General features: G+C 29.0%; 5 protein-coding genes across 5 annotated transcripts; all 5 read left to right on the top strand.

Moving 5' to 3' along the window:
* The first annotated feature begins 914 nt into the window (after positions 1-914).
* LOC124845955 (DNA repair protein XRCC4-like) lies at positions 915-4,907 on the top strand. Its single transcript, XM_047323148.2, has 5 exons — positions 915-1,137; positions 1,240-1,382; positions 1,486-1,614; positions 3,103-3,225; positions 4,371-4,907. The coding sequence occupies exons 1-5, from the start codon at positions 984-986 to the stop codon at positions 4,605-4,607; spliced, it is 786 nt and encodes a 261-aa protein (XP_047179104.1). The 5' UTR covers positions 915-983; the 3' UTR covers positions 4,608-4,907.
* A 4,124-nt stretch (positions 4,908-9,031) lies between these two features.
* Positions 9,032-9,537, top strand: LOC148194599 (glu S.griseus protease inhibitor-like). The gene is made up of 2 exons (XM_088097740.1): positions 9,032-9,129; positions 9,199-9,537. Exons 1-2 carry the CDS (start codon positions 9,117-9,119, stop codon positions 9,390-9,392), a joined length of 207 nt encoding a protein of 68 aa, XP_087953866.1. The 5' UTR covers positions 9,032-9,116; the 3' UTR covers positions 9,393-9,537.
* A 6,649-nt stretch (positions 9,538-16,186) lies between these two features.
* Positions 16,187-16,670, top strand: LOC148194598 (glu S.griseus protease inhibitor-like). The gene is made up of 2 exons (XM_088097733.1): positions 16,187-16,245; positions 16,335-16,670. Exons 1-2 carry the CDS (start codon positions 16,230-16,232, stop codon positions 16,526-16,528), a joined length of 210 nt encoding a protein of 69 aa, XP_087953859.1. The 5' UTR covers positions 16,187-16,229; the 3' UTR covers positions 16,529-16,670.
* A 1,674-nt stretch (positions 16,671-18,344) lies between these two features.
* On the top strand, positions 18,345-19,127 carry LOC148194597 (glu S.griseus protease inhibitor-like). Its single transcript, XM_088097902.1, has 2 exons — positions 18,345-18,560; positions 18,645-19,127. Exons 1-2 carry the CDS (start codon positions 18,545-18,547, stop codon positions 18,836-18,838), a joined length of 210 nt encoding a protein of 69 aa, XP_087954028.1. The 5' UTR covers positions 18,345-18,544; the 3' UTR covers positions 18,839-19,127.
* A 5,417-nt stretch (positions 19,128-24,544) lies between these two features.
* LOC148194596 (transcriptional regulator TAC1-like) lies at positions 24,545-25,090 on the top strand. Its single transcript, XM_088096242.1, has one exon. It carries the CDS (start codon positions 24,545-24,547, stop codon positions 25,088-25,090), a length of 546 nt encoding a protein of 181 aa, XP_087952368.1.
* The last annotated feature ends 2,560 nt before the right edge of the window (positions 25,091-27,650 follow it).

Raw genomic sequence — 27,650 nt, 5'->3', positions numbered from 1 at the left:
ATGAACTCAGATGTAATTTTCCTGTTATATCGTTGTTCGTTCATATGTTTTTTCTTGAATTTATTATCATTGTATGAAAATATAATGTTATTTGAATGTCTTTGATTACTGGAAAGTAACTTTGAACATGAAACGTAGATAGAGAACACTTAAGTGATTTGGGATCTAGGGATAAACTCAATAACTTGATCATTCTTAACATCGGACTTAATGCAAATTGTATATTAAATTGACTAAGGTATTATCATTTTAATATATTAATTTAGAACTAGTTGCTAAGGGAGTAGGACTAGTATGACTTATGTGAATGTTTGAATGAAGTAATAAAATATTGAAGAGTTTTATATTTATATGATTTATGAAACTCAATTCTAAGGAAGCTTCTCTTAACTATAATCAGGCAGTTGAAAAACATTATATATAACAAGTTTAATATTTTTTTTATTAAAATATATATTTTTAATTTGATCAAACTATTTTAAATGGTATTCCGTTAATCCCATTTTTTTAAAATTCTTTAACTCAAATTTAGAGTGACAATGTTACTATGATAACTCACTATTTTTAAAAGAAATGAAATCAAATGGAAAAAAATAAAAAAACTGAAAGTTATCGTATGAAAGAAAAAAAATTTATTAAACATATGTAACTTTTAAGTTTTGTTTGTTTTTAATATTTTAGAATTTGTTTTTATCTTTTAAGGAGAAAAAAACAGAATAAGTAAGAAATGAAATGAACTTCTTTTGTAAATTAGTATTAACTTATTTACAAGTTAATTTATAATTTTTTATTAATTTATTTGAATCTGATTTTTAATTATATATTAGTTAAAACTGTTTTTTATGTATATTTTTTTTCCTTTGAGAAACAGTTCAAAGATGTATAAATTTTTGTTTGTTATTTATGTGAAAGTCAAACCAGAAAGATGAGATTGACAAAAGAAGACAGACAGAGAGAGGTGGAAGTGCAGGGCAAAGGCATCCATGGCGGAGGAAACAGAGAGGTACTCCTGCTCCAAGCTTCTCATCCCAAACGCTCACACTGCAAAAGAACAACCCATTTTCGTGAAGGTCACTTGGTTTCCCACCCACTTCCACCTTGCCGTCACCGATGGCCTCACCGCCTGGCATTGCCACCGTACATCCCTTTTTGCTCTTTTCTCATTTTCAGCTACCCATTTCCGATTTCTTGCAAAAGCAATCTTCAAGTTCTGATTTTTCTTTTCTTTTTAATTTTAAGCATCGGAGGAGGAGGTGAAGCAGCGCGCCGCTCAGTGGGACCTCGCAGTTTCAGAATACCTGGACTTGTCTGGGCGCTATTTGGGGCTTCAACAACAGGGCTCTGTCTACGCCTTTGACGATGCTGGTGATGGCCATAAGAGGGTTATTATTACTCACTCACTCTTATCCATGTTAATGCTTTGAAAACTGGTGTTTTAATATCTGTTTGCTACTTTTGGTATTGGTTTTGGTACGACTGTTGCAGTTGTCGTGGACGTTTGAAAAGGAAGGAATTACTATGCTTTGGAGATGGAAATGCTTGCTGTCTCCTGATTCCAAGAAAAGTAATGTGGAAATATTGGACTTTCTCATGGGCTCGAACGATAACATAAGTGTAAATTCTGCTTAACTTGTGCAATGTCTTTGCCTTAATGTGTTCTTTATACAAGTTATTTCAGATTCGCTGTGTATGTGTGTGACATTCACTTGTCTGTTTATATTTGGCATTATGCTAGTGATGTCTTGAATATCCTCTGTTTATTTCAGACAAAAGGAAATAAAGGAGGGGATACAATTTTGAAATTTTAATTGAAGAGAAGATGAAAGATTTTTTTTTTTGAACTGTTGTTTCTAGAAGTTTATTTTTTTTCGTTCACTTTGTTAGCCTTATTTGTTTTCTACCACATAAAAGAGAGAGCAGTGTATCACCATTTACATTTCCTTTACTGTTTATTTTCTTTCCTCTCATCCAAACAAACCAACCATTTAGTAAAAGTTATAGTTTCCGCTTGACCAGGAAAGTAAGTTTCTCACAAATTGTCTTTCTGGTATTAGTCAGTAAGTGAAGACGGCAACATATTTTTAGTTAACTAGCTTCTATATACTGGTGAACTTTTAATAGAACTTATGCGTCACACTTTTAGCAACTTGTAGAAAATATAAACACACGAGAAGCTTTGAGAGGTAACAAATAGGACTCTTCAATGTGGTGAAATATGGGGGGTAAAAGGCTGCCTTGTCATTTATAATATTCTTTATTTTAGGAAAGACAGGATGAAATTGCAAAAGTCTGCATGCCATTGTTCCTTGTCATTGGTTCAAGTTACATTTTCTGTCTGTGTGAGGAATCATTGTTTATAGAAAGACTGATAAGCATTATTGTTTGTAGAAAAACTTGGTTCTAATCTTGAGAAGGTGCAAAACAGATAAAGTAGCTAGAACTGAATCAGGAAAGGATATAAACTCTTATTCAGTCTTATTTTGCTCAGATTTCTATCATCTGCGTGACTCTATGAGGGATAGTCTTGTCATACAACAATTGATTTCTTCTTGAATCATTATGGGAGGTTAAAATATCACCTTTCCTTAAGAACAAAATGGGCAACATTCTTTCTTATGTATTCAAACCCTGCATATATTTGTCAATAATAGTTGAATAGTATAGGAATAGTGTAGGTACTCAATGGTGGCCCTGAGCATAATCAAGGTGGGCGACCTACCACAGCCCAATTTATAACAATAGAATGAAAATCAAGTTTTAAGATATTTACTTCTTTGAAGATATTTAGTTGTTTCCCTAATGCATGCATAACTTACATATTAACTATTCCTATTGCACCTGTTGGAAGATGTTTGTCAAAATTAACTATTCCTAAATTTTGTTGATTTTTCTTTTTTTAAATCTTGATTATGAAGCCATTATGGATTATTTTGCAACAAAAAAATACAAGAGCTGTACTTAAATGACTAGAAGGACATTGTTTTACCAGTTTGTGCTGGACACCAAAGTTCTCAGGACCAGCTGTAGATACCTAAGACCTTCCTCCCTTTCCATTAATTTTGAACATCACAATTAGTCGTGTTTGTTTACATCCATGTACAGGGCAAAGTTGTCGGAGAAAATGAATTGTTTGAGAAGATGAAAGTGGAAGCTGAGAAGTGCTTAGCCCAGAGTGAGAGAATTGCCAATGAGAGGCTGGAATTTGAATCTGAAATCTATGCAAAGGTAACTTCTTAACTGTTAGATTTTAATTGTTTTATTGTAAATTCGCATAGCATGGCTCAGCCTTGTGTCAAGAGGGCAGGTTGGTCCAGAAGATGAGTGAGGCTGTTAACTGATTTGAAAATCTTCTTGCTATTTTAGCCATTCTTAAATATATGTTCAATTCCCAAATCCGAGCAAGGCAATACTCGTTGGATGCAAGGTCTGCAAACTTATTTGAGATTACTATATCTCTTTCCATGCTAACCTTTTTGTTTCCCTTAAAATTTCCTTTCCTTTCTTTTCAACAATGATATATTTTTTGTTAAAATATACTTGGAGTTCCTCTATTTTGGGCAAACACATTTATACTTAAATGGTTTTTCCTTTAGTATAATGTAGAGACTAGGTGATGTCACAATAAATATACTAGCATAGTATACGAGCCTTCTGCCAATATTATTTCAGGCTATGGAAAGGGTCAGATGTAACAATGTAATTGTAAAATATTAGTGTTTTGACCACAACACATTGGTTATAAATGATATAGATGTAATTAGTTTTCTCTGAAATACTCTTATACTGTATCTCAAGTATTTTGATACCTTTTTCTTGATTAGGTTGTAGATAATTTCATTAAGTTTCTACAAATACTTAACTAAAAGTATTTGCTTATGACGTTGTCCTTTACGATGACAAAAACTTGAACATTGAGACTAAAGATTAATGTACTTCTTCTACTGAATAGGGTCACTTCCTAAACCAAAAATTTATCTTTTTCTTTTCATATTTTTCTGTGGCAATGCCTAAATCACTGGCTGATGGCCATTCTCTCAAGATAGTAAAATAGTTTACCAAGGACAAGGACTGTACCAAGTTCCTGACAACTTGTATTATTTTGTTGTGTTCGAATAGTCATGAGTGGAAACACAATTATAAATAAATGGGTTGAGGAATTTAATTTGAGTAGAGCACCTCTTTCACCAATACCTGGTTATTGAGGCCAACTTAACTAGCAGAAGGATGATGCTGTGTTAATATTGAAATTTCTTCATTGTCTTTGGATGCTTTTCATTACATGCAGTGTTACTAATTTTGCATTCCCTTTTTTCTAAGTTTCAACCATCAAGGATGACCTTCCGTTTTGTTTTGTTTTGTTGTGTTTTTAGTTTCTGAGGGTTTTAAATTCCAAGAAATCAAAACTGAGAGAGCTTCGAGATAAGCTGTCAAAACAAGAGAATACTGAGAAATATCCTCAAGAGGAAGACACAGACAAAACTGAGAGTTTTGGTGAAGAAAGTGATTTTGACAGAAGTGATGAAGATCCTCTAAAGGACATTACTAGTTCTTCAACGGATGTCATGGCAAATAAGCCTTCTCGTACAAAAAGAACTAAACGGACGTGATAATATCTGCAGCAAGCAAGAGTTTATTTACATCTGGGAATTGACATCATTACAGAAATTAGTTAACTAAGATAAGCACGATGTGCTCCTTGTCAACCTTTGTCTTGTCTTGTGTACAGCTTTGTGTACTTCTTAGGTTCTATGTACAATGTTTACACCGGCTTCAAGGTTGCATGCCACTGCTAACTAAGCTTCTTACTAATTTTTTTACTTTTACGCTAGAAATATTTTGATCTTTTGTTTATTTAATCGTAATATTGATTCTAATTGTTTATAAGTTTTGTTATAATAACTAATTTCTTAAGAAATTTGGTTCGTTACTTTTTTGGTATATTTCTTCCTATTTCTTATTTTTAGAATTCAAACTTTAGTTTACGTAAGAAGTTCGAATTCAGATTTACTTGGAAAAATGCAATTAAAGATATTATTGATTTTGTTTATTTTGAAAGATATCTTGACAACCAACCACCTAAAAAATTCAAATTTTTAATTCAAAACTTATATAAGGTACTCTTTTTAATTTCATTTGTACCAGTAACATGTGGAAGTATATCAACAACTTAGGTTGACGTACCTATGCTCTAGGATTTAGTTAAGATATTTTACTTTTCCATTGAAGATGTTTTATAATTCCAGCAACCTATTCAAGATGATTTTGTAGCAATTTTGTTGTTTTGTTTTCTGATTTCACCAATTATAAATGCTTGACCGCATAAGTCTATTTTTTTAACGTTTTGTGTGTGTAATAAATATTAATATGACATGAAGTTTAAAACGAATCTTTAATAATGTCATGTATTAAGAATATGATTTAATTTTAAAATTTTGATAAATCAAATTGAAAGTAATATTTTTAAAGTGTAGAATTTATAATTTTTATATTAAAATAAAATTACAAAAAGGTTTTAAAACGGTAAGAACTAAGTGATTAATAAAGTTGTTTCTTATACAAATAGAGTGGAATGATGGAAAAATCAGAGTCCATGTGGCTTTCAAATTAATCCAGTGTCGATATCTTACATTTACATGCAACTGCACTTCCAAAACGTGTCTTCAATTATAAATCCTCTTCCAGTCCGTACACATTGAAATGGATTTTTAGAATTGGTAAAACCTTGGACACCGACTCTGACTTATATTATTATAGATTCATACTTCTCATATTGAAATAGCTAGTTGGTGTCAATCTATATATGTATTTATGTCAAAACTTTGAACTGCAGATTCAACTTCTCGATCACGTTACAGGTTGTTGTTATCTTTGGACATTAAGGATGCATCATAAATTTAGATGTGAAATGGAACGAATAGAAAATAGCAGCATATATTGAATTGTGATAGTGTGATATTATTTATAAGTTTTGGCAAAAACGTGTTTAACTAGAGGAATGACGTCCATCAACGGTGAGCTAACCACATATTAAAAACTATAAATAGCCTCAGACCCCAAGAAGTCTGATTATTTATGACTATTTATGCGAAGAATGCAAACTTATTAAATGAGTTAGACTTATGGAAAGTTGTGGATGAAGGTGATGCGTTCTTTTGCCTGATAATTTTCAAATCAAAATATACAAGGAAAAAAAGATAAGGAAGATAAAGGCAAATTTATGCTTGTTTTGAAAGTGTTTCAAAAGTTATCCTTGCCATAATTATGACTTTAAAATCATCCAAAAAAATTAAAAAGATAATATGAAGGAAACTAGAATATTTAAAACATTGAAAGTTTTAAACTTGATAAATGAGTTTGAGATGTAAAAGATAAAAATATATGAGATAATTAAAGAATATTCAAACAAATTATTAGGTTTTGTTAACAAGGTAAAACTGTTGGGGAAGAAGTTTTTGGATGTTAAGAAAATTATGATGAAAATGCTAGAAAAATATGAAATATCCATTATTTCCTTAGAAAACACAAAAGATTTGTCATAATTACTTTAATAGAGATGATACATGCCTTGCAAGCACAAGAGCAAGACATATTAGTGAGAGAAGATCATATCATTAGAGTTGCTTATTTCATACTTCATAGTTATAAACAACAAAAGGAGTAAATAGAATAATGCACAAGTTTTTCCACCTTGCCTCTATTGCAAGAAAATAATTTTCAAGCAAAATGTAAAATGTCACACATGTAATCAATTGAGACATGTAAAAACGATATGCAAATCCTAAGATCCTCAAAAAGATACCAAGATTGTAGAGGATGAATTATTTTTTATTATCATGTGTTACAACCAACCAATCTACAAAAGATTGAATTATAGATAGTGATTATAAATCGGTTATTATTTTTTTATAGTTATTATTTCTCTCTTAATATTTAATATTGATGAAAAGAAAAAATAATTATTTTAATATTGAATATTTAATAATATAATATTGAACCAAAACAAAATATTTACGTTTATACTTTGGTTCATTACCAAACCAAAATTTCACTATTTTTTATTATTTTGTCTTGTTTCGATTGGAAATTTGAAACCTAGTAATGTTCAAAATAATAATTATTGTATTCTTTTTCTACACTAATGAATTTCATACATAGCCACGTTAGAACTCTTCTTTATTATTTATATCTCTTGTATCAAACTATAGTAAGGGTTTAATGTCTATGTAATTAAATCAATTAACTTAATTCTACAACTCATTTTGTATATTTTGTAAGAATGAAAATAAAAAATTATTTTCATGAATAAAAACTGTAAAATCAAATTGTGCATTTATTTATTTATTTATTTTCTGGCTACTTATTTATTCTCATATTTGCTAATGTCGAATATACTTTTATTTATACTATTGCAGTGGTTTAGGTACTTGAATGAGTAGCTTGTGAAGATCACGACGCTTGGAGATTGAATACAACTACGTATTTTTCAATTGCAAACTCCAAACATGGTGGGAGCCTCCTGTTCTTTATCGTCCACTTTGAATATCACAAGTTGATATAAAAAAGTGAATAAAATTAAACAAGACGATGGTTTTACCTTTTTCTAATATCTCAAAATGTTGTACATATTTTTTTTATAATAGTAGAAATGACCATAAACTTCGACAGAGATGAAATACGTTAAAAGTATATATGTGGATAGGTTAGAATTTTGAAGGTTTATTCAGCCAGACAATTCAGCTGTAAAAGAGTTTCAAATAGAACAGTTGGGTGACATTGTACGGTTTGACAAATCTTTTCTGTATAAATTTTGATAACGTGATTAATATTATTAACTTACGTCACAGCAAAACATGATGCACAGTTCAGGGGGCCACACATAGGATTGGTACCAAAACAAACAAACTATAAATCGACTAAAACAAAGCAACTTTTACTTGAAATTACTGATCAGAATAATTTTAAAAATATCATCTATTTATTAACACTTCCTTATTTACGCATTTGGTTGGAACTACAAAATCCCTATTCTCAATAGATTTAGCTATGCGTAAATAAGAAATCTAGTTGCAATTACAAAAATCGCAATAAGAAAAAACATATTCTCCAAAAAGAGAATAAGAAATCCAATACCATACACATTTAGTACCTTATGCAAGAGCATCTATTACTCGTTTCCGAAAATATCTCTGGGTTTTTTAGTGGAAGAGTAATTATATAATTTATATAATTTGTATATTTCTGGTTGAAAAATCTTTTTATGTGAGAATCTCGTCATTTTAAATCATTCAATTAGATTTTGTTCTGCTTATCCTTGTTTCGAAAATAGAGTCGGAGTTAATGGTTCGAGTTGTATTGTGTCATATTTGATTATTGTTTAAAAATCCAAAATAATGTATCAAACCGTTTGGAGTACTTATAAAAGACACTTCGATATCAAAGTTAATTATTAACAATGAATCTAGTAGTATATATATGTAAACTGTCTTTCTATTTCAAACTTTAATTTATATGTTAGAGGATATATTTTTTTATTAATCTTTGTCTAATTACAATCCAAATATGAATAATTATATTTTATTTTTAAATTGATTAACCTTCTTAAAGAGTATGTACCGATTAGTTCAATCCATAACCTTGATGATTAATTGATTTGACTAGAATCATTGGTTAACAGTGTTACGAACAATCCGATTAGTTCAATCCATAACCTATACATATATCTTACTTTTGAAAGAAAGTGGTTTATATTTTTCTCAAAATAAATGCAAGAGCGTACATATTGATATAAATTATAACATATATATATGTTATGGTAAGCAATTAATAGAGGGGCGAAGAGCCACATATTTTGGACTTAGTTGAGGAAACAGTATGCGGTTAGATTAGAAATTTGAAGTTAGGTGTGTAAAGATTTGAAGGGGAATTGAGTAGAAAAAGAGTTTCAAAAGATGGAAATGTTTGACAAATCTTGTTTGTATCCTCAGGCGTACGTAACAAGTAATTAATTGAAAAATAGACACACCGTTGTGTTCATGACCAGAAGAAACTATAAATAGCGGCACACATGAACGCATGTAAATGAGAGAGAAGAATTGCACAAAGAAAGAAGAGAAACGATGTCGTGCGAAGGTAAATATGTTGTATAGGAAGCATGAATGAATAGAAAAAGGGTTGTTGACATTTGATGTGTGTGTGCAGGTAAGAGGTCATGGCCTGAGTTAGTCGGAGTTAAAGGATTGGTGGCAGTGGCTACAATTGAGAGGGAGAATCCTTATGTGGATGCTCACACTGTGCTTAAGGGATCCGCAGTCACCTTTGATTACCGTTGTGACAGGGTTCGGGTTTGGGTCACTAAAGAGGGAATCGTTTATCAGCCTCCCATCATTGGATAGCCACTTCACACTCTTCCATATAATACTTAAATAAGGACTTATCTCCATTTATGTTACCTCTTTCAAAATGAAACAAACTACCTTCTTCTCATTTTTCATTATTTATCTTCAAATTCTGTTTCATTTTCCTTCTCCAAGGAATTAACTATATATCTCCATTTATTGCTGCTTAATTAAGAAAATTAATCTAATATAATAAAATTTTACTTATGCAATAAAGTTTCAATATTCATGAATGAATATGTCACTAGGTGTGTTTATATTTTTTTTAATGTTTTCTTAAGGTGATAATACACAAACACCTTAATTTCTATTCTACCTAATAAAATAATATTTTTATTTTAAAATATAAAATAGTTTAGAGTAAATCAACTAGAAAAGTAAAAATAATATTTTTTATTAGGTATTAGATATAACTAAGGAAATTGAGAAGTATATACGAAAAATTTTTCTAATTTTTTTTTGTTATGGAATGGTTTCTTTTTAAAACTTTAATCCAAGTGTTTATGTGGAAATGGAATTGCGGTCTGTCCATCCTGTATTTGCCCGTCCTATATATAGCGTTTGGTCTGCCAATTTGTTGGTCAATTTGTGACTTGCATAATTTCAATAATTTTATTTTTATTTAATTAAATTAGTATAAATAATAATTTCTATAAGTTATTTTTTAAATTAAATAATATTTATAATTATATAATTTATAATTTATAAATATAAATCTATTAAAAATAGAAATGACTTTAAATTTAATTGAAACAAGAAAATAAATGTCAATTAATTGAACTTTTTGACTAATTAGACGCAAATGAATGAATTATTTTTGAATAAACTAGAAAAAAAAGCAAATAGAAAAGTTGCTTAAAAGAAATATAAATAACATGTTGTACTGATTCTAATAGATTTTAAGAATTTAAATTAATATAAATTATATATATGATAAATCATTAGTAATTTGGTATTATTGTTTTCACTTTTCCACTTAATATAGATTATATTAGTAACAAACTTAGTACATATTATCAGTATGCACTAACTTGAAGAGAATATATATTATCTTTATTTTATATTTAATTTTTATTTTATATTTAATTTTTATTTTATATTTATCTTTTATCTTTAGTTAGTGTATTATAATTTTTTGTTTATATTTTGGATTTAGTTCACATTTTTACTATTATAAATCGAAAACCCTATATACGTATATTCAATCAAGTTGGTTTAGAGTTCCGAGTTGTACAGAACATGCTTAAAAAGATTAACATACTAAAATATTCAATCCATGTCGTAATTTTCGGCATGACCATTTTTGTCCTCCGTAGTAAAATTTGTTTCAAATAAAATTAGAATAATTAAATAACTTTTTATTAATAAACTCAGCAGCTAATATTTTATTATGTACAAACAGAGTATGTAGGTATATTTGAATCCGTGGTAGTTTTTTTTTCTTCTTTTTTTCAAAACTAGATTTGTTATTAACATTTCGTTCTCTTCTTCGTTAGTTTAGTCTTTCTTTATCAATTAAATTAATTTAGTAAGAAAAACAATACAAAAGATAATATAGATAGAAGTTTATTAAAAGAACCATCGATATTTCAATTTGTATTTATAAATAGAATTACAAATACTACCTAAGAAGGGGCCGTAACTCCGTCCATGTAGAAAATCAACATTGAAATAAGAAGTTTTTTCTTCGGAAAATAAGAATTTAAATAGGCAAACTTGTGTTAATCTTGATTTTATGAAAAAATCATAAACATTATGTATTCTTTCGACATCTTCAATAATTTTAGTGAGATTTTTTTCAACACATGAATCACGATTCATGCCTTTAATGAACATATTTTCACCAAAAATACTGGGACCAATTTTTTTTTTCTTAAATGGATTGTTGAATATAATAATGCGAATAATTTAGTGCAAAAAAAAAAGATATTTAATATATTCAAAATTACGAGCATATTTAATATGTTTAATTAAATAACTAAAAGTACTTAATACACTGCATTAGTTTTTTATAAATATTTTCAGACATTTATGGTTAAAACAGTAAGCTACCAATCCAAGTTAAGTTAAGCCGCTAAACCTTTTGACCCTTGCAGTAAAAATAATTGCTATATGGTCCCAAATGGCTATGAATAAGCATATCATACAAGAATTATTCATTTTTATTTTTTAAAAATGTAGAGAAATCGTATAGAGATTTGCGTAGCAAAAACTTAAATAGAGAAATAAAATGTTTTCAAGAGGACACTTTTTTGTTTGCAGAACTCAGCAGCCATTTGTTAAAAAAAATTCATCCAAAGCATTTCAATCATTTCTTTTGCTTGATCAGTTTTTTTTCTTTCTTGCTAAGCCAAAGTGTGAAAAACAAATTTAAACACTTAATTCTACAGTTCACTTATCCTAACATCATTCCTAATTTTTTTTTCGTTGTCTTAAACTCACCCAAACAATTCCCCATCAAAGAACAATAACGTACATTTTCAAATCACAACTTATCCCGTGATCAAGATTTTCGCACACCATCTTTTTTAATCATTACTATAGTATTGACTTTTAAAATCATATTATGTGTTTCAATTTTAGAGTAAATATAATTTTAAAAATTTTACAAGATTTAAGTTTTTGAAAAAGTCAAAGTCTATAAACCTTTACTGTTTCTTAAAAATCAAGACATAAAAGTTTGCTAAAATTTCAAAATTTATTATCTTTTTTAATTATTTTATCAGAGAAAAAAGATATATACTTGTTTCGGCAGGATTTAGAACCCTAATCCAAAATATTCAAAGTTATCTGCTCCGATGTCCAATTGTGTTGTCTTCCCTCTTCTCCTTGTCCAAGCCGCGGGGGAGGGTGCCTGCAAAAGACACTCCGACGTTCAGTGACTTTGCGTAATAATCTTGTAATCAAGATTTAGTTATCAGAGCTCTAAGCTTTCAGTTCAAGTTAAGTTACCTGTCTCCTTTGCCAGAAATATATTTATAAATTATAAAGAGCTTACCGTTGGGTCTAACTCATTAACTACCAATGAATGACTATTTAATTATCAATAAATGATAATTATCCTCATTAACTCCCCGACAGTTATTACCATTAATTACCTTAACGGCTGATATAACCGATCGGTTCACTGAGAGGTATCATCGGTCGGACTGATTTTACCGATCGGTTCATTGACCTGCGAAGTATCATCGGTCGGGCTGATCTTACCGATCGGTCGGCTATGAGCCCATAGTAACAATACTCTAGTTGTTAAAAAAAAATAAAGCATAAAATCTTTATTTTTTGAGTTATAAATAACCAACACCTAATGATTCACAAAAATTTCATGTTTGTCACGGAGATAAAAATTTTAGGTATAAATTATTTTTAAAACCAAACTCTACTGTCTTTTATGATGCAATTTTACTATAATATTTGAGGTCTAAAATTTTTTCTATGGTTAATATTTGCAAAAGTTGTACAATGACCTTCATTACTTATTCTTTGTGAGAATACTATAGTTTCTTCTTCTTCTAAATTTTTGTTTCGCAATTTTTTCTTCTTTTTCTTCTTACAATCCTTGTCATTTCATCTTCTTAACATTCATTAGTATTTGTTAATTGTGTTTTGTACTTATATGTATATTTGATTGTAAGATAACATATTGTTGTATTTAGATTTTGACTGATTCCAAGTGTGATAAATATAATGTGTCCATTCTTTCTAATTTTGTGCAATTTAATATGTAGTTAGAAACAAAAACAAAAAAAAAAGTATTTAAAATTTTTTTTACATTATACTTCACTTATTTTAAAATTGAAACATAAAGAAGTATTAGGCTTTTGTTCTAGTAATAATTGAAGCTTCATATTCTTTCTTATTTAAAATATTTTATAATTTTAAAGGTATCAGGTTTTTTCTTATGCTAATAATCAAAATCTAATACTCTTAAAATAAATAAAAAATTAGAAAGAGATTAGGTTTCGATTTTCATGAGAACCGAAGTCAATTTCTTTTTCATTATTTATTTATGTTTTTATGCTTCGATTCTCCTAAAACTGAAACATAATATTGAACTTTATGCTTCGGTTTATAACTGAAGTAAAAAATAACTATTCATTTTTCTTATCTCATTTGAATATGTTAAAAAAATTACTTTTTTTATTTCGTTTAGATATGTTTCGATTGTTGAACCAAAATACAATATAAAAAATAACCGGTGTCAAAACTCTTTTCTACCATATTTAACGCAAAGTACACACTTAGTAAATATGTGATGTACTCACTTAAGATGATATAGTTAATCAAGTAATGATATATCCAATCATATTATTATTTAGTTATAAAACCAAATTATTAATTCTAACTAACATAATTAACCAAGTAACATACTTAATGTTAGACTTTCTTGAGAAGTATTTCCATAATTATAACGATGAATAGGATGCTGTATTTCTTGTGAACTACATATTTTACAAAAATTTTGTTATCTTGATGGGAAGTTCTTTACATATTATGCAAAGAAAAAGATAAATGCAAATTTATTTTATATTAGATAGAGTTCTACAGAGGAATATAACACCTTTCTTGTTAATAATTTATTGAAAGGGAGATGAAGAAATAGTGTATTAGAGATATTATAGTTCTAAAAGTCCTCATCTAGAAGATACTCATTTCAAATTCATAAAATAATTTTGGCACGTTATTAAGATTACTTTTACACTTTTGTTCACAAGCTCATTCAAGTGAAAAATTCCTAAGATGAAGGAATTCATTTTTCATCACACTAATTCTAAGTTTGAGGAATAAACATGTTTAGGAGAGTTTAGATCAATCTCTTTGATTGAGTGTATGTAGGGATGGTAACGTGAACCGTCTTACCTCGTTTTAGCTTGACAAAATGGAACAATGTAAGCTAACCTCTATAAAACTTGTCCACCCCAACATAACTACGAGTCGTGACTAAGCTCACATAATTTTTTGAATTTATCAACGAAGTTTTTTTGTGTTTTTTAATCCAAATCTATTACCTTACAAAAATTTGATTACCTTCAAAAATAAAACATCTTGCGAACACTTCCATATATGTGGATAGGTTAGAATTTTGAAGGTTTGTGATTACAGTCAGACAATTCAGCCGCAAAAGATTTTCAAATAGCACAGTTGCGTGACATTATATAGTTTGACAAATCATTCTGTATAAATTTTGACAACGTGATTATTATGATTAGCTTCCATCCTACGTCACAGCAAAACATGCACGAGGCATAGGATTGGTACCAAAACAAACAAACTATAAATCGATTAAAGCACCAAAATGAAGCAACTTTTGCTAGAAATTACTGATCACAATAATTTTAAAAATATTGTTAATAGATAAATTGAGTCTTTTTTTTGGAAGAATGGTGAAGAGTGACTATATATATTAACACTTCCTTATATTGAGAAACCAATAATATATATATATATATATATATATATATATATATATATATATATATATATATATAATGAATATGTGGACTCATTAGGGCAATTAAAACCTTCTCTTTGTTCACTTGAATGGATTGGGGAGAGTGATTGAGGGGATTTGAAGATAAATTTTTTTGTTGTTTATTTGAGTGGATTTGGAGGTAAGTGAGAGTGAATTTGAAAATAAAGTTTGTAAAAATTAATGTAAAATTTGATTGATGTGACAGATTAAAAAAATTTACTTCCAAATCTACTTTCACTTACCTCCAAATCCACTTAAATAAACAACAAAAAAATTTACCTTCAAATTCTCTCAAATCTCCTCAAACACTCTCTCCCAAATCCATTCAAGGGAAAAAAACCTTAGGAATCAAAACTATTGGTGAAATAAAATTCTAAATGAGCTAAAATTTTAATTTTGTGACAATATTTACGATCGCCCTGAGAATGCCTATAGTTCCTGGAAATAGTTACTACTAGTGAAAAATTCCCTCATGCTCCCTCAAAAGGCGTATGAGGCAATCTTTCTTTTACTTTTGCAATCCTAAAAGTTGATCAAGTCCTGCTTCTCTCAGTTCCTATCTTGTACTATATTTTTTTTTCTAATCCTTAACCTTTCTTTCTTGGTGATGACGCTTTCAAATCGCTTCAACTTGGGTGAAACTGGATGCCACCTTATAAACCTGCTGTCCAAATACCAAAAAGAGAATAGAAAATCCAACAACAATGTCCAACTTACATAATCTATATAATTTCTATATTTTGGTTAGAAAATCTTCTTTTAAGTGATATCCACAATTTGAATGAAATTCAGGTTAAAAGGATATATAATAGTTATGATTTTGTATGTACGTGAACATCTCTTCATAAATCTAACCTTTAAGTCATTCAAATAGTTGTGCTTTTATCCTAATTAAAATATCAGATAAAATTAATTTTAATCAATTAACTTATGTATATCATATATTATTTTTAAGAAAGTGATTTATATTTTTTGCAAAAGTAAATGCAAAAGCTTACATATTGATAAATTATAATATAACTGTAATATACGTTATGGCAAGCAATTATACAACGCCACAACTTACTTTGGGTCATGAAACAGTAAGCGGCAATATTAGAAATTGAAATCTATGTGTGTAAACATTTGAAGGGTTGATGAGCAGCTAAGAGTTTCAAAATAGAAGACTGTTTGCGTGAGATCGGAAATGTTTGAAAAATGTTGTTTGGATGAATATTGAGAATCTTATTATTAACTTGAAGCGTACATAATTGAAAAGTAGGCACATAAGATTGCCTTAGAAGAAACTATAAATACCCCCTCATATCAACGCATCTAAATCACACAGAGAAGAATTGCATTAAGAAAGCAGAAGAGAAAAAATGTCGGAGTGCAAAGGTAAATCTATTGTTGTATGGGAAGCATATGAATAGAATAAGGGTTTGGGGATTGATATATAAAATTTGATATTTGATGTGTGTGTGCAGGTAAGAGCTCATGGCCTGAGTTAGTCGGAGTTGAAGGATCGGTGGCAGTGGCTACGATTGAGAGAGAGAATCCTTATGTGGAAGCTGAAACTGTGCTGAAGGGATCCATTGTCACCACTGATTTCCGTTGTGACAGGGTTCGGGTTTGGGTTACCAAAGAGGGAATCGTTTATCAGACTCCCATCATTGGATAGCAACTTCACACTCACCCACTTCATATCTTATAAGTCATCAATATACTATTTAAATAACGACTTATATTCAATTATGTTATTTCTTTCAATATAAAACAAGGATCATCATATATAACAAACTACCTTCTTCTTCTTCTTCTCATTTTTCATTATGTTCAAACTATCTTTCATTTTTTCTCCAAGGAATTAACTATTTATCTCCATTTATTGCTGGTTAATTAAGAAAATTAATCTAATATAATAAAATTTGTGCGTTATTACTTATGCATAAAAGTTTCAATATTCATGACATGAATGAATCTGCCATTAAAAAGTGTGCTCTACTCCTTCTGGATTTTTTCTGGTAACATGATAATATAACTAAAGAACGAGAGCACTTCTGACCGTCTGATTTAATCAATAAAAAATAGATGGTTTCGATGGCTTCGATTGATGATGTGTACGTAATTTTTTAATTAGTACAAACCAGAGTATATGTACGTAATTTTGAATCTGTAGGAGGTTTTTTTTTTCAAATATTTGTTATTGATGTTTTTTCTCTCTCTTCTTCTTCAGTTTAATTTCTTATCTTCATTAAATATATTTTAGTAAAAAAACCAACACAAAAGATAATATAGATAAAAATTTATTAAACAAAACATCAATATTTTAATTTGTATTTATGAATAGAAATTAACAAATACAGTCTATGAAGGGGACCGTACCTCCGTCCATGTAGTAAGTCAACATGAAATAGGAAGTTTTTTCTTCGGAGGAATAAGAAGTTAAATATGCGAACTTGTGCTTATCTTGATTTTATGAAAATTAATAAACATTATGTATTCCCTCGACATCTTCGATAGTTTAAATTAAAATTTTTCAACACATAAATCACGATTCATGCTTTTAATGAAAATATTTTGGCCAAAAATAGTGATAACATTTATTTTTCTTAAATAATGGATGGTGAATATCATAATGGTAGAATAATTAAATGCCATAAAAAAGATATGTAATATATTCAAAATTACAAACATATTTAATATTTTTCAATAACTAAAAGGTCTTAATAACACTGTACTATTTTCGATAAATACTTTCATTTATGGTTAAAACAGTAAGCTATCAATCCAAGTTATCTTAAGCAGCTAAACATTTTGCATAAAATTTTGAATAGATACAAAGATATAGATGAGTTATAATTGACCCTTGTTATAAAACATTATTGCTATGGCCCTTTCACAGATAGCTTAGACGAGGTCATACTTGTTACTTTTATTTATAAACTCTTGATTATTTAGTTTTTATTTTTGAAATTTTGATTAAATTTAGTTTTATAATTTTTAAAATACGTGTATAAAATCATTTTAATTAAATTTTGTTAAATTACGTTTTAAATATATTTTATAATAATATTTGAATTATTTATCAGTTTAGTTTAAAATTTTGAAAGAGCTTAATTTTAATTTTTAAAAAATATTAAGAAACTAAGAATATATTTTCATAGGAGTTTACTTTTCCTTGTTTGTTAAGGTCTATTTTAAACATTTTATTTATACTATTTAAGCTATTTGGCCGGTTAAATCAAGAAGCTAACATCGTTGTCGTCACTCCTAATTCTTAATTCAACTTCAATTACAAGTCTCTCTGTCCGTCTACGTTGTCGTAAACTGAGTCGGTCGGATATTAAATTACCATCAATATGTTTTGGGTTTCAATATAATCATTATATTTTAAATTAAATAGAATAATTTAATCTATCTTTTTTAATTTTATATACAATTCTTCTCTGTTAAGTCTTTTTATTTTGTATAATGTCATAAGATGTCCTATATGTTTTAAAAAAATTAGATTTATAAAAGTTTATTAATAAATATCTATGATACCATCGATAGGCCTGCAAACTCATTCATAATTGTATTAAACTAAGTCATATAAATTTGGACAAATGTCACGAAACAAACTATAAATACCCCCCCAGACAACAAGGCATATGTATATCTGGAACACAAGAATTATCAAGAAAGGCGAAAGAAAATGTCGGAGTGCAAAGGTAAAAGTATATGTTGGATGAAGTGCATAGATAGCAGTTAGTATGTTGTATTAGTTTGATGATGGTTGTTGTATACATGTGCAGGTAAGAGGTCATGGCCAGAGTTGGTTGGAGCGAAAGGAACAGTGGCAGAGGCTACAATTGAGAGAGAGAATCCTTTGGTGAATGCTATAATTGTGCCTGAAGGATCATCGGTCATAGCTAATTTCCAATGTGATAGGGTTTGGGTTTGGATCAATAAAGAGGGATTTGTTTATCAGGTTCCAACAATTGGATAGAAACTCTTTACACCTTCACTTCTTATTATCTCATCTACAATAAGGACGTACTTTTTCTCGGCTTAGCCCGGCTTTGGAACTTACATAATAGCCCAAACTTGATCAGAATTTACTGATCAAGCAAACACTGTATTCCCTGTTTCTCGGAGAAACATTTTTTATCGTTAACAATAAACTTAAGGATCTTTTTTTCATAAGCCGAACTAAATCTTCAATGTAAAATATAATAAAAATGTTTTGTATCACCACAATAATAGTAAAAATAATATTCAATTTTGTATGGAATTTATTGCAACTTCGTTAATTCACAAAATTTCTGTAGATAGAACTTTCATTTGTAGAAATTAAACATGATTATTTATTTCATTCTATATAATTCGCAACAATTTTTTTTTACTGTTTTAATCCTTGTGTATTAATCCTCTTCTATTTTATTTTTATTGTTATTTCTTCACTTTACATTTAAATTCTAAATCAACTCTCTTGCTTACATCCAACGTTAGTTCGTAGATTCTAACAATTATAAGAATTGTCTCTTAGCTCAAAATATTGTCCTTCTAAATGAAAGTATGAATTTTTTGAATAATAACAAAATCTACTTAAATTATCCTATTTATATTTTAAATTCATCATCTTTCATGGTTCATGTATGCAAATGATAATAGGAAATATATAATTATGAAGAAGTGGAAAATGAAAGTTCTTTCAAGATTGTATCCAATATTATTGAAATAAAAAAATAAAAATGATGTTTTCGAAGTCAATACAAAATGGTGGTTAATTATTATAGTTTTTATGTAGCTTAATAATTTTTTTTTGTTTTCTTGTTAATGAAAGATTTAACTTTTCTAACATATTTATTTGATAGTTATTAATCTTGTGCTTATTTGGTTTGTTTCAGTTGTCAATTGTATACTCAAGGAAGCAAATATGTAAAATATTATAATAAAATTATTATTAAAACATTTGTACGGGTACCTAATTTTCTTTTTCAAGATTCTACTCTTACATGTTAGACTATAGACATGCGAGCTATTCGTATTGATGAATCTTGTGTTTTCATTAGTATAAAGGATACTTAACTATACTAACAACATCTTAGGTATTTTAAAATAAAAGCTAAGCCTTTGATATTAAAAAAATTAAGTATTTAATCATATTTGAAACTAGATCGAAATTTAATGTGTGAGTCCTCGATATCAAACATCTCACGTGAAATCATAAAAACATAAATACTTCAGATGTTGCAGTAGATCATCTACAAGTGACAAGACCATAGGTTGTATGTTATCTCAAGTTTATCTATGAGTAGGGATGGAAAAAATAAATTGCACATTATATTATTAAATATTGTATTCAACCAAAAACTAATTTGTTTGAATTGAACTAAAAATTAGTTCAAACGAATTGAACAGAACTATTTTTTGTTCTATCAAACTATATTACAATAAATTGTATTGAATTATAATATGACTTAAATTGTTATGTACCTTAATATTTTTTTTAAACTGCACAAATTCTGAACCAAATTACACTAATTTTAAATTGAATTGTAATATTTTTTAATTAAAAAATTAAAAAAAGTTGTGATGAGTCGGGTCAAAACCAAATGTTAAGACTATCCAAGTTAGGCAAAATTTTGAAATAGGTTAGGGTCGAAATTCGGTCAAATTCGATTGAAAGGACACAGTTGAAACTCAGTTAAGTCAATTCCAGCCTAAAATCAATTGAATTAGGCCAGGAAGGCCACAAGCAAAACTCAACAAAGTTGATCTTGGCCGAAATTCGACTGATTTGACCCTTGTACTATATAAATTGTCATTTATGGACAATTAACAGGTATTAATAGGTCAGATTGCCTTACGCTTTACAAATTTACGTATTATTGGGTTTGATTGCTTAAAAATATATTGCACTAGTGGTTAATCAATAGACTTGGCTGTCACAAGTCCTATAAATATACAATTGATGTCCAGGTACAATCATTTTTTTCTATCACAATAAAATAATGACCTCTTTTTATGAAACATATCTGGCTTGAGTGTCAGAGTGTCTTCTGTAGGCCAACAACTCATCAAAGTGGATTGCATTCTCGGAGAGAATTAAAGATCAAAAGAGAGTAAAGCAAGGAAGGATAACCGACCCTCAGACTAATTTAACCGAAACAGTCCTGATTGAATATCAAACAAATTCGATTGAAATGACCACAGTCGAAACTCGCTCGATTCAATCTTGACTAGAAATCGCTCAAATTTGGCCAAGCTGACCCTTGACCAAATTTGGCCAAGCTGACCATGACGAAAGTTTGATCTAATCGGTAATAGTCAAAACTAAATTACAACTTTAGAGACTATCAAACAAGTAAAAAATATAAAATGAATTAGTTTTAAGTTAATGAATACTTAACTAAAATATAACTTTAGGGGTTCAATTTTTTAAAATTGAACTATAAAATAATATAATTCAGTTTTTATTATAACACAATTAATTTTTTTAGTTCACTAAAGTATAATTAATTATAGTTCAGTACAATTAAATTAATTTTGTCCATCCTATGTATGAGCTTAATTGTTCTTAGGATGAGTTGTTGCAATTTTGTTCCCAATTATAGCTTTACAAGCCAAAGCGTGAGAGTGCTTATATGGAATAGGGATGACTTGGACATTGTGGAAACAATTTACCTCGTCTACACGCCTTTGAGGTGAGGTCGACCCAATTGTCTAACGTTAGTTGTTGATTATATTGGGTAATAATTTGATTTGTTGAATTTTTACAAATAACATTAATAATGCATCCGAAATATAGCTGGATCAAACTTGACCGATGTTGATTGAATTACTCTACCTGGTTTGAAATGTGAGATCTTAAGACAAAGGTGTAATTCTCTAACATAATTAAGACATCATATGAGAAAAGGCACATGATCAATAAAGAGAATAAAGAGTGAGTAATGACTTCAAATAAATACTTACCCACTATACTGGTGTTGATTGTATTTATTATATTTTGGGATAGGTTGGATTTGCTACACGAAGTCCAAGGCCTCTCAAACAATGTTACTTTATATGGAGGTAATGACAAAGTAATTATCAAGTCTAGATACCGTCTATTGTTCATAAATATATCTCTATAGCCCCGCTTCAAAATATTGACTTCAATCAACACTACAATTTGGAATGATGCAACACTTTCACTTCTAACCCAATTTGGAATTCATAGGATTCGAACAAACTAACCAAAACTTGAATTTATTGAATGCAAGATAATGGAGGTAATCGAATGTTACACGATTCTGACATGGCTTAAACTTCATATAACAATGTGATTTAAACTTCATAATATAAGTTACTCGATGATGTTGGAAAAAAAAATAGAAACTTGGGTATATATATGCGTGCTAACTCTAATTTTCTTATAATACTTTCCTACGAAATTTTCTACTAATTAAAAAAATGAATCTTTCATGTTTCTAAATATTAAATGTAATTAATTTTTGTTTAATAATTACTTTATCAAGTGTATCCCTTCCAAACATTTTAAACTTTTTTTATTTGTTGAAAAATTGTTTAACTATGTGTTAATAGTGATTTTGTTAAATAAGCTTAATTATTTTAATAACTTTTAATACTTTCTGATACGCCACTTCAAGATGCCATTTTAGCTTTTAGTTTCTGATTTCTCAACCTTAAAATATATTTAAATTTACTTTTTACCATTCTTACGAAAGGTAACGTTTTATTACACTTTTTTTTGTTTATCTCCTTTCCCTTTTTTGGTATAATATATATTCATTTTATTTTCGATTTACTTAAGAAAAATTTAAGATATAATATAAGATTAATTATAAAATACATGACAAAAAACATAATAATGAGAACTAAAAACTTATTTCCAAAGTAATTGATCTTTAAAGGAAAGGCTACAAAATTTCAAAAATTACAAAAATATATTTTTATCTATAGGTAAAGTTGGAATTAATAAACTATTTTAACAATTTTTAATTAACAAATTTGAACTGCTTTTAGAGTTCATCTAACTTTTCACCTTTTATCACTATTAGGAAACGTAATCTATATGAAATTATAACAGGAAGATATTTTAGTATTCCTTGTTCCTGTAACGCGATTGGAGAAGAACTGACCATGTCTTTGGAAATGCAGGCGTAAGAAAAAATGATGATAATTAAGTCCATGACAACCTTAACTACATGCTGGAAAGACAATGCAAGCTGTAGTTCAGCACTCATGTAATTGTCAGTGACAGACCCCAGTGTTTCATCCCATACCCAATTGTGATTATTATTCTCATGAGGATTGAATACTTAGTCTTTATCATATCTAGGATAACGTCACACTAAAACTTGGAATGAATTGATTTTGGGATTTAGTTAGCTTTTTCTACAAGGAAGCTGATTAATCACTGGTCGTTTCAAACGTATACTCTTTCTACAAAAAATATTATATGAAAATGCCAACATTGATCACTATACTTGATCAGGCACCAGCTAAAGAGCTGTTGTACAAGGAGACATTTGGTCGAGTAGAGAATTCTTGTGTTTAAAATAACCAATAGGTTATCCTCAATATATATGATTCCTTTTGAACTGGCTCCATTCCCCTCCTTTTGGTCATTAATTTGAAACAGGGTACAGTGATATGTGTTTAGTTGGGGATATTAATTCAGTTTGAATGAATGAAAGTTAGTGATATAATAAATTGAGTATATTTCATCGCATGCAAATGTAGGTTGGCTTGGGATCAAATTAGGGTACACCCTACCACGCTAGATGGATGATGCTAATAGTTCACATGTCTCTTCCTTTTGAAGAAGGGCTAGGAAGCCAGTTAAATGCAAGAAAATCACTAGCGCTAACATAAATGCAGCATATCAAAAATACTATTTTCTTTTAGGAGAATGATAAAGACATCCAGGGATACTTCAACGCGTTTTCTGCTTGCATGTCACATTGTGCATCATATCCTCGGAGTCTCCTTCATTTGTTAAATTTTGCTTTCACATGCAACACTCCAATATTTATATTTAGAAGAATTACGCCGTAAAGCATGTGCATGGGATCATGCAAAACAGTAAAATCTTCTTATTCTTTTTACTTTAGGTGATGTGAATCATAGTGCATTTGTTAAACAAGGAAAAAGTATATCGCATTCTCTTGCGCATTCTGTTTGCATTTTGAATCAAATATAGTAATTGAATTGACAGCTATGAATTAAGTTGGAAACACTAAAAAGTGATAAGTTTCTTCATAATATCGTTGTTAAGAATAGAATTGTTGTGAGTAACCGAGAATCAGTCACATTGACGCGGCAAAGGAAATTACAAGCCATGCCAAAAGAAAACCACCTCCACGTCATGAAAGCAACATAAGAAGAAATTGTTATCAAATGAAATGGAAGAGAGAGAGGTGGAACTGATAAAAATATTCTCAAGGTTTAGACCCATCATAGAGCCGGCTAAATGGAAAAGACCATGACAAAACGCCAAAATCACACTCTCTCTTCATACAAAACCGCTACTCTTCTACAGTTTTACCCAACGTTTTCTTCTTGTCTCTATATCTCACACCTTTCTTACACATCCTTTTCTCAATATAAAGCCCTCACATCTTGCAATTCTCTTTGAGCGTAAGAGATTCACAAATTTATTTCTTTCTGAGAGAAAAGAGTGTGTTCATTGATCAACACTGCTATGAATTCAGAGAAGCCAGTCAGCCCTGAGAATTTAAGTGATGAAAATGATCAAGAAGAAGCACAAGATGACACTGGTGGAACTAAACGCTCTTATGAGTGCACATTCTGCAAAAGAGGTTTCACAAACGCTCAGGCTTTGGGGGGTCATATGAATATCCATAGGAAAGACAGGGCCAAGGCCAAGCAATTCACACTCGACGCTTCACCTTCAATTAACAAATTCAACAGTCATGAATCCATAGTCTTTCCTTTTGTCTCAGAAACTTTGAACCAACAACACGCAAGGCCTAATTACTCCGTTTTGGAGTCTCAGAGGAACTGTGACAAACACTTTCATCCCCCAGCTCCTGCAAGTGCCTTTTATTATGAGTTTTATGAGTCAAGGTCTCGGTCTTTGAGTTTGAACCAAGAGCTTCGCGGTGCCAACCTGAGTCTCCAAATTGGTCCAAGTCATCATGTGGGTGATGATATTCATCAAGTGAGAGGAAACCAGAAAGATAGTGAAGTGGACTTGGAGCTAAGACTTGGCCATCATCCATACTGAAAAGGCTATTTGTAATTTCAGGTAATTCAAATTTCTGTAGGTCTTTATATAATTAATTGAGAAGATTGCGTGAAGCAGAAATCAAATTAAATTCTTAGAAAAAAATTTAGGGCAAGCGTCTTTTCTCCAATTAAGACATGTATAACAAACGGAATAATTTGAAAGCTGATCACAAATTCTCCACATATCATCAGGTTGGATGCCTAGAAAGGTTTGAAGAAGTATCAGAACTAACACTGAGGTATATATAAATTATATTGTTGTACGCTACTATATATATACATATATCTGAAGAAGTAAGAGTACTATAAAGAAAAAGGCAGCTAAATGCTTAACCTCCGAGTATATGCACGAGCATTTGACAGTTGAATATGTGTATATAAGGGAGCAGCAATAACCTAGGTTTTTATCCTTTTGCTTGTATTTCGTATGTGTGTTTTCGGATTCTTATTATAAGATACAATTAACAGTTGGTATATTGAATTTATTATCTTGTTTTCCTACCAGTCTTTCTTTCATTCTGGCAATTTAGTTTTTGTAAGGCGATAGAGGTTCATGTTAATTAGTTAAGAGGATTGAAATTTGCAATAAGACATGTCTTTTTTCTTGTTTTCAGTTTATTATGCATTCAAATCATGATTCATTCATACTAATCAGAAGATTGATTTTGACTCGTAGACAGGATATTCTCCCATTTACATATCCTCTGCACATAAGCACATGCTACGACTGTCATTGACCAGGTTTGAATTTATTAGGGTAGATTAAAGTAGCTCAAGATCTAGAATTCCAATTTGCTGATTTTGAAAACTAAATATGATAATAATAGGGCCTAAAATTAACGAAGAACACTCATAGCCCATATATACGCATGACAATCCATCATATACACCTTTTATAATGTTCATCTAAAATTTTGACAAGGGTAAATCATGTTGTATGAGATTTTTGTTGAAGAGTGTCTCTTATGTAAAAAGTGAATAGCAAAACAAATGGATGTGTAGATTCTTATGACAGTTCCTTTCTATATATTTTTATATATCAATTCGTTTTCGCTGTATAGGAGGCACTGTAGACCAGAATATGCATTTTCGGATAAAAGGAAACCTAAAAGAAATAGATAGGACAAAGGTTAAATTAATGAATACAAATCAGTAAATCAAAATGAGATCAGTTTCACGTGGGTTTCATTGTCTTGATACCAAAATATTTGGTGGTAAAAATTAAAAAGACAAGTAAGAAATATATTTCCGAATATCTTTAATGCTATGCAAGCTAGTAAGGATAATTATTAAATGAATGTTTTGTAGTGTTTAGTTTCTACATCAAACCAGTCTCTAAATGTATCAGTTGCACGATTTGTGTTTGTAGAAAAGGATTGTTGGAAGCCTTTGAAATATCAAAAGAATATATATTCAGGCAAATATTTTCTTAACCCTAACAATGTTATAGTATGTGATTAATAAAATAGGTTGCAGAACTTTATGATCGGTTATAGCTAATAAATGTAGATTGAATGGATGAAATACAAACACTATAAAAACACTAAAAGAATATATATATATATATATATATATATATATATATATATATATATATATATATATATGAATTTTAGTAAAAAAGTAATGATTAATCAATGGACTAATCAATTTACAAAAATTAAAAATTATTAGTTATTAAAATAATCAATATTATAAATAAAAAATTATAATTAAATTATAAATTGATTTTTAAAATTAACTATCAAGATTTTGACTATCAAAAAATTAAAATTTTAAATTAGTATATAATAGTAACTAATTTAGAAACTAATTCTTTGAATAGACAGTTAATTTTAAAACCAATTTATAAACTAATTATACCGATCGAAATTCAAGGATTTCAAAAAAATGCGAGATAAAAAGAATTAGAAGCATTTTATAAATTTTATTTTAAATAAACATTTGTACATATTATACTCATGTAAAATAGGTATATATATATATATAGAGGGAGGGAGGGAGGGAGGGAGAGAGATAGCGCGAGGGAGAGAGAGAAATTGATTGAAATATTCCAAATGTTGGACTTATAATATAAATATATTAATTTTGTTAAAATATGCTATTGAATAATTTATATGATTCATTATATAAAAGTAGATATCCATTTATAGTAAAAGTAAATGGAATCAATCCATTTTAGTTATCTTTATATTTATAGTAAAATGTATTCCTAAGTATTGCAATCCTCTCTCATCTTCATATTGGTAAAAAGAAGAAATAGAAATCAGAAGAGAAGAAAAGAAAAAATGTGCATCTTATTACTCAAACAACCTATCTATCTATTCTTTTTTTTTTTTTACTTGACATATGTAAAATAATTATGATATTCAAAATATTATAATTTTAAAATATAATTTAATATTATATAAAAGTATATAATCCTTTTACACATAATTTATTTCATATTCATTTTATAAAGGATGATTTCCTTTGAAATAAAACAATGTTTGTACGCATTATTAATTCCATTTTAATTGTTTGAGAAAAGATACCAATCTCCCTAATTTCAAAAGCAA

The sequence above is a fragment of the Vigna umbellata genome, chromosome 8, assembly GCF_029865625.1.
Source record: "Vigna umbellata cultivar VRB3 chromosome 8, Vumbellata_1.0, whole genome shotgun sequence".
NCBI lineage: Eukaryota > Viridiplantae > Streptophyta > Magnoliopsida > Fabales > Fabaceae > Vigna > Vigna umbellata.
The sequence above is the reverse complement of the archived record's forward strand: the minus strand, read 5'-3'. Positions and strand labels throughout refer to the sequence as shown.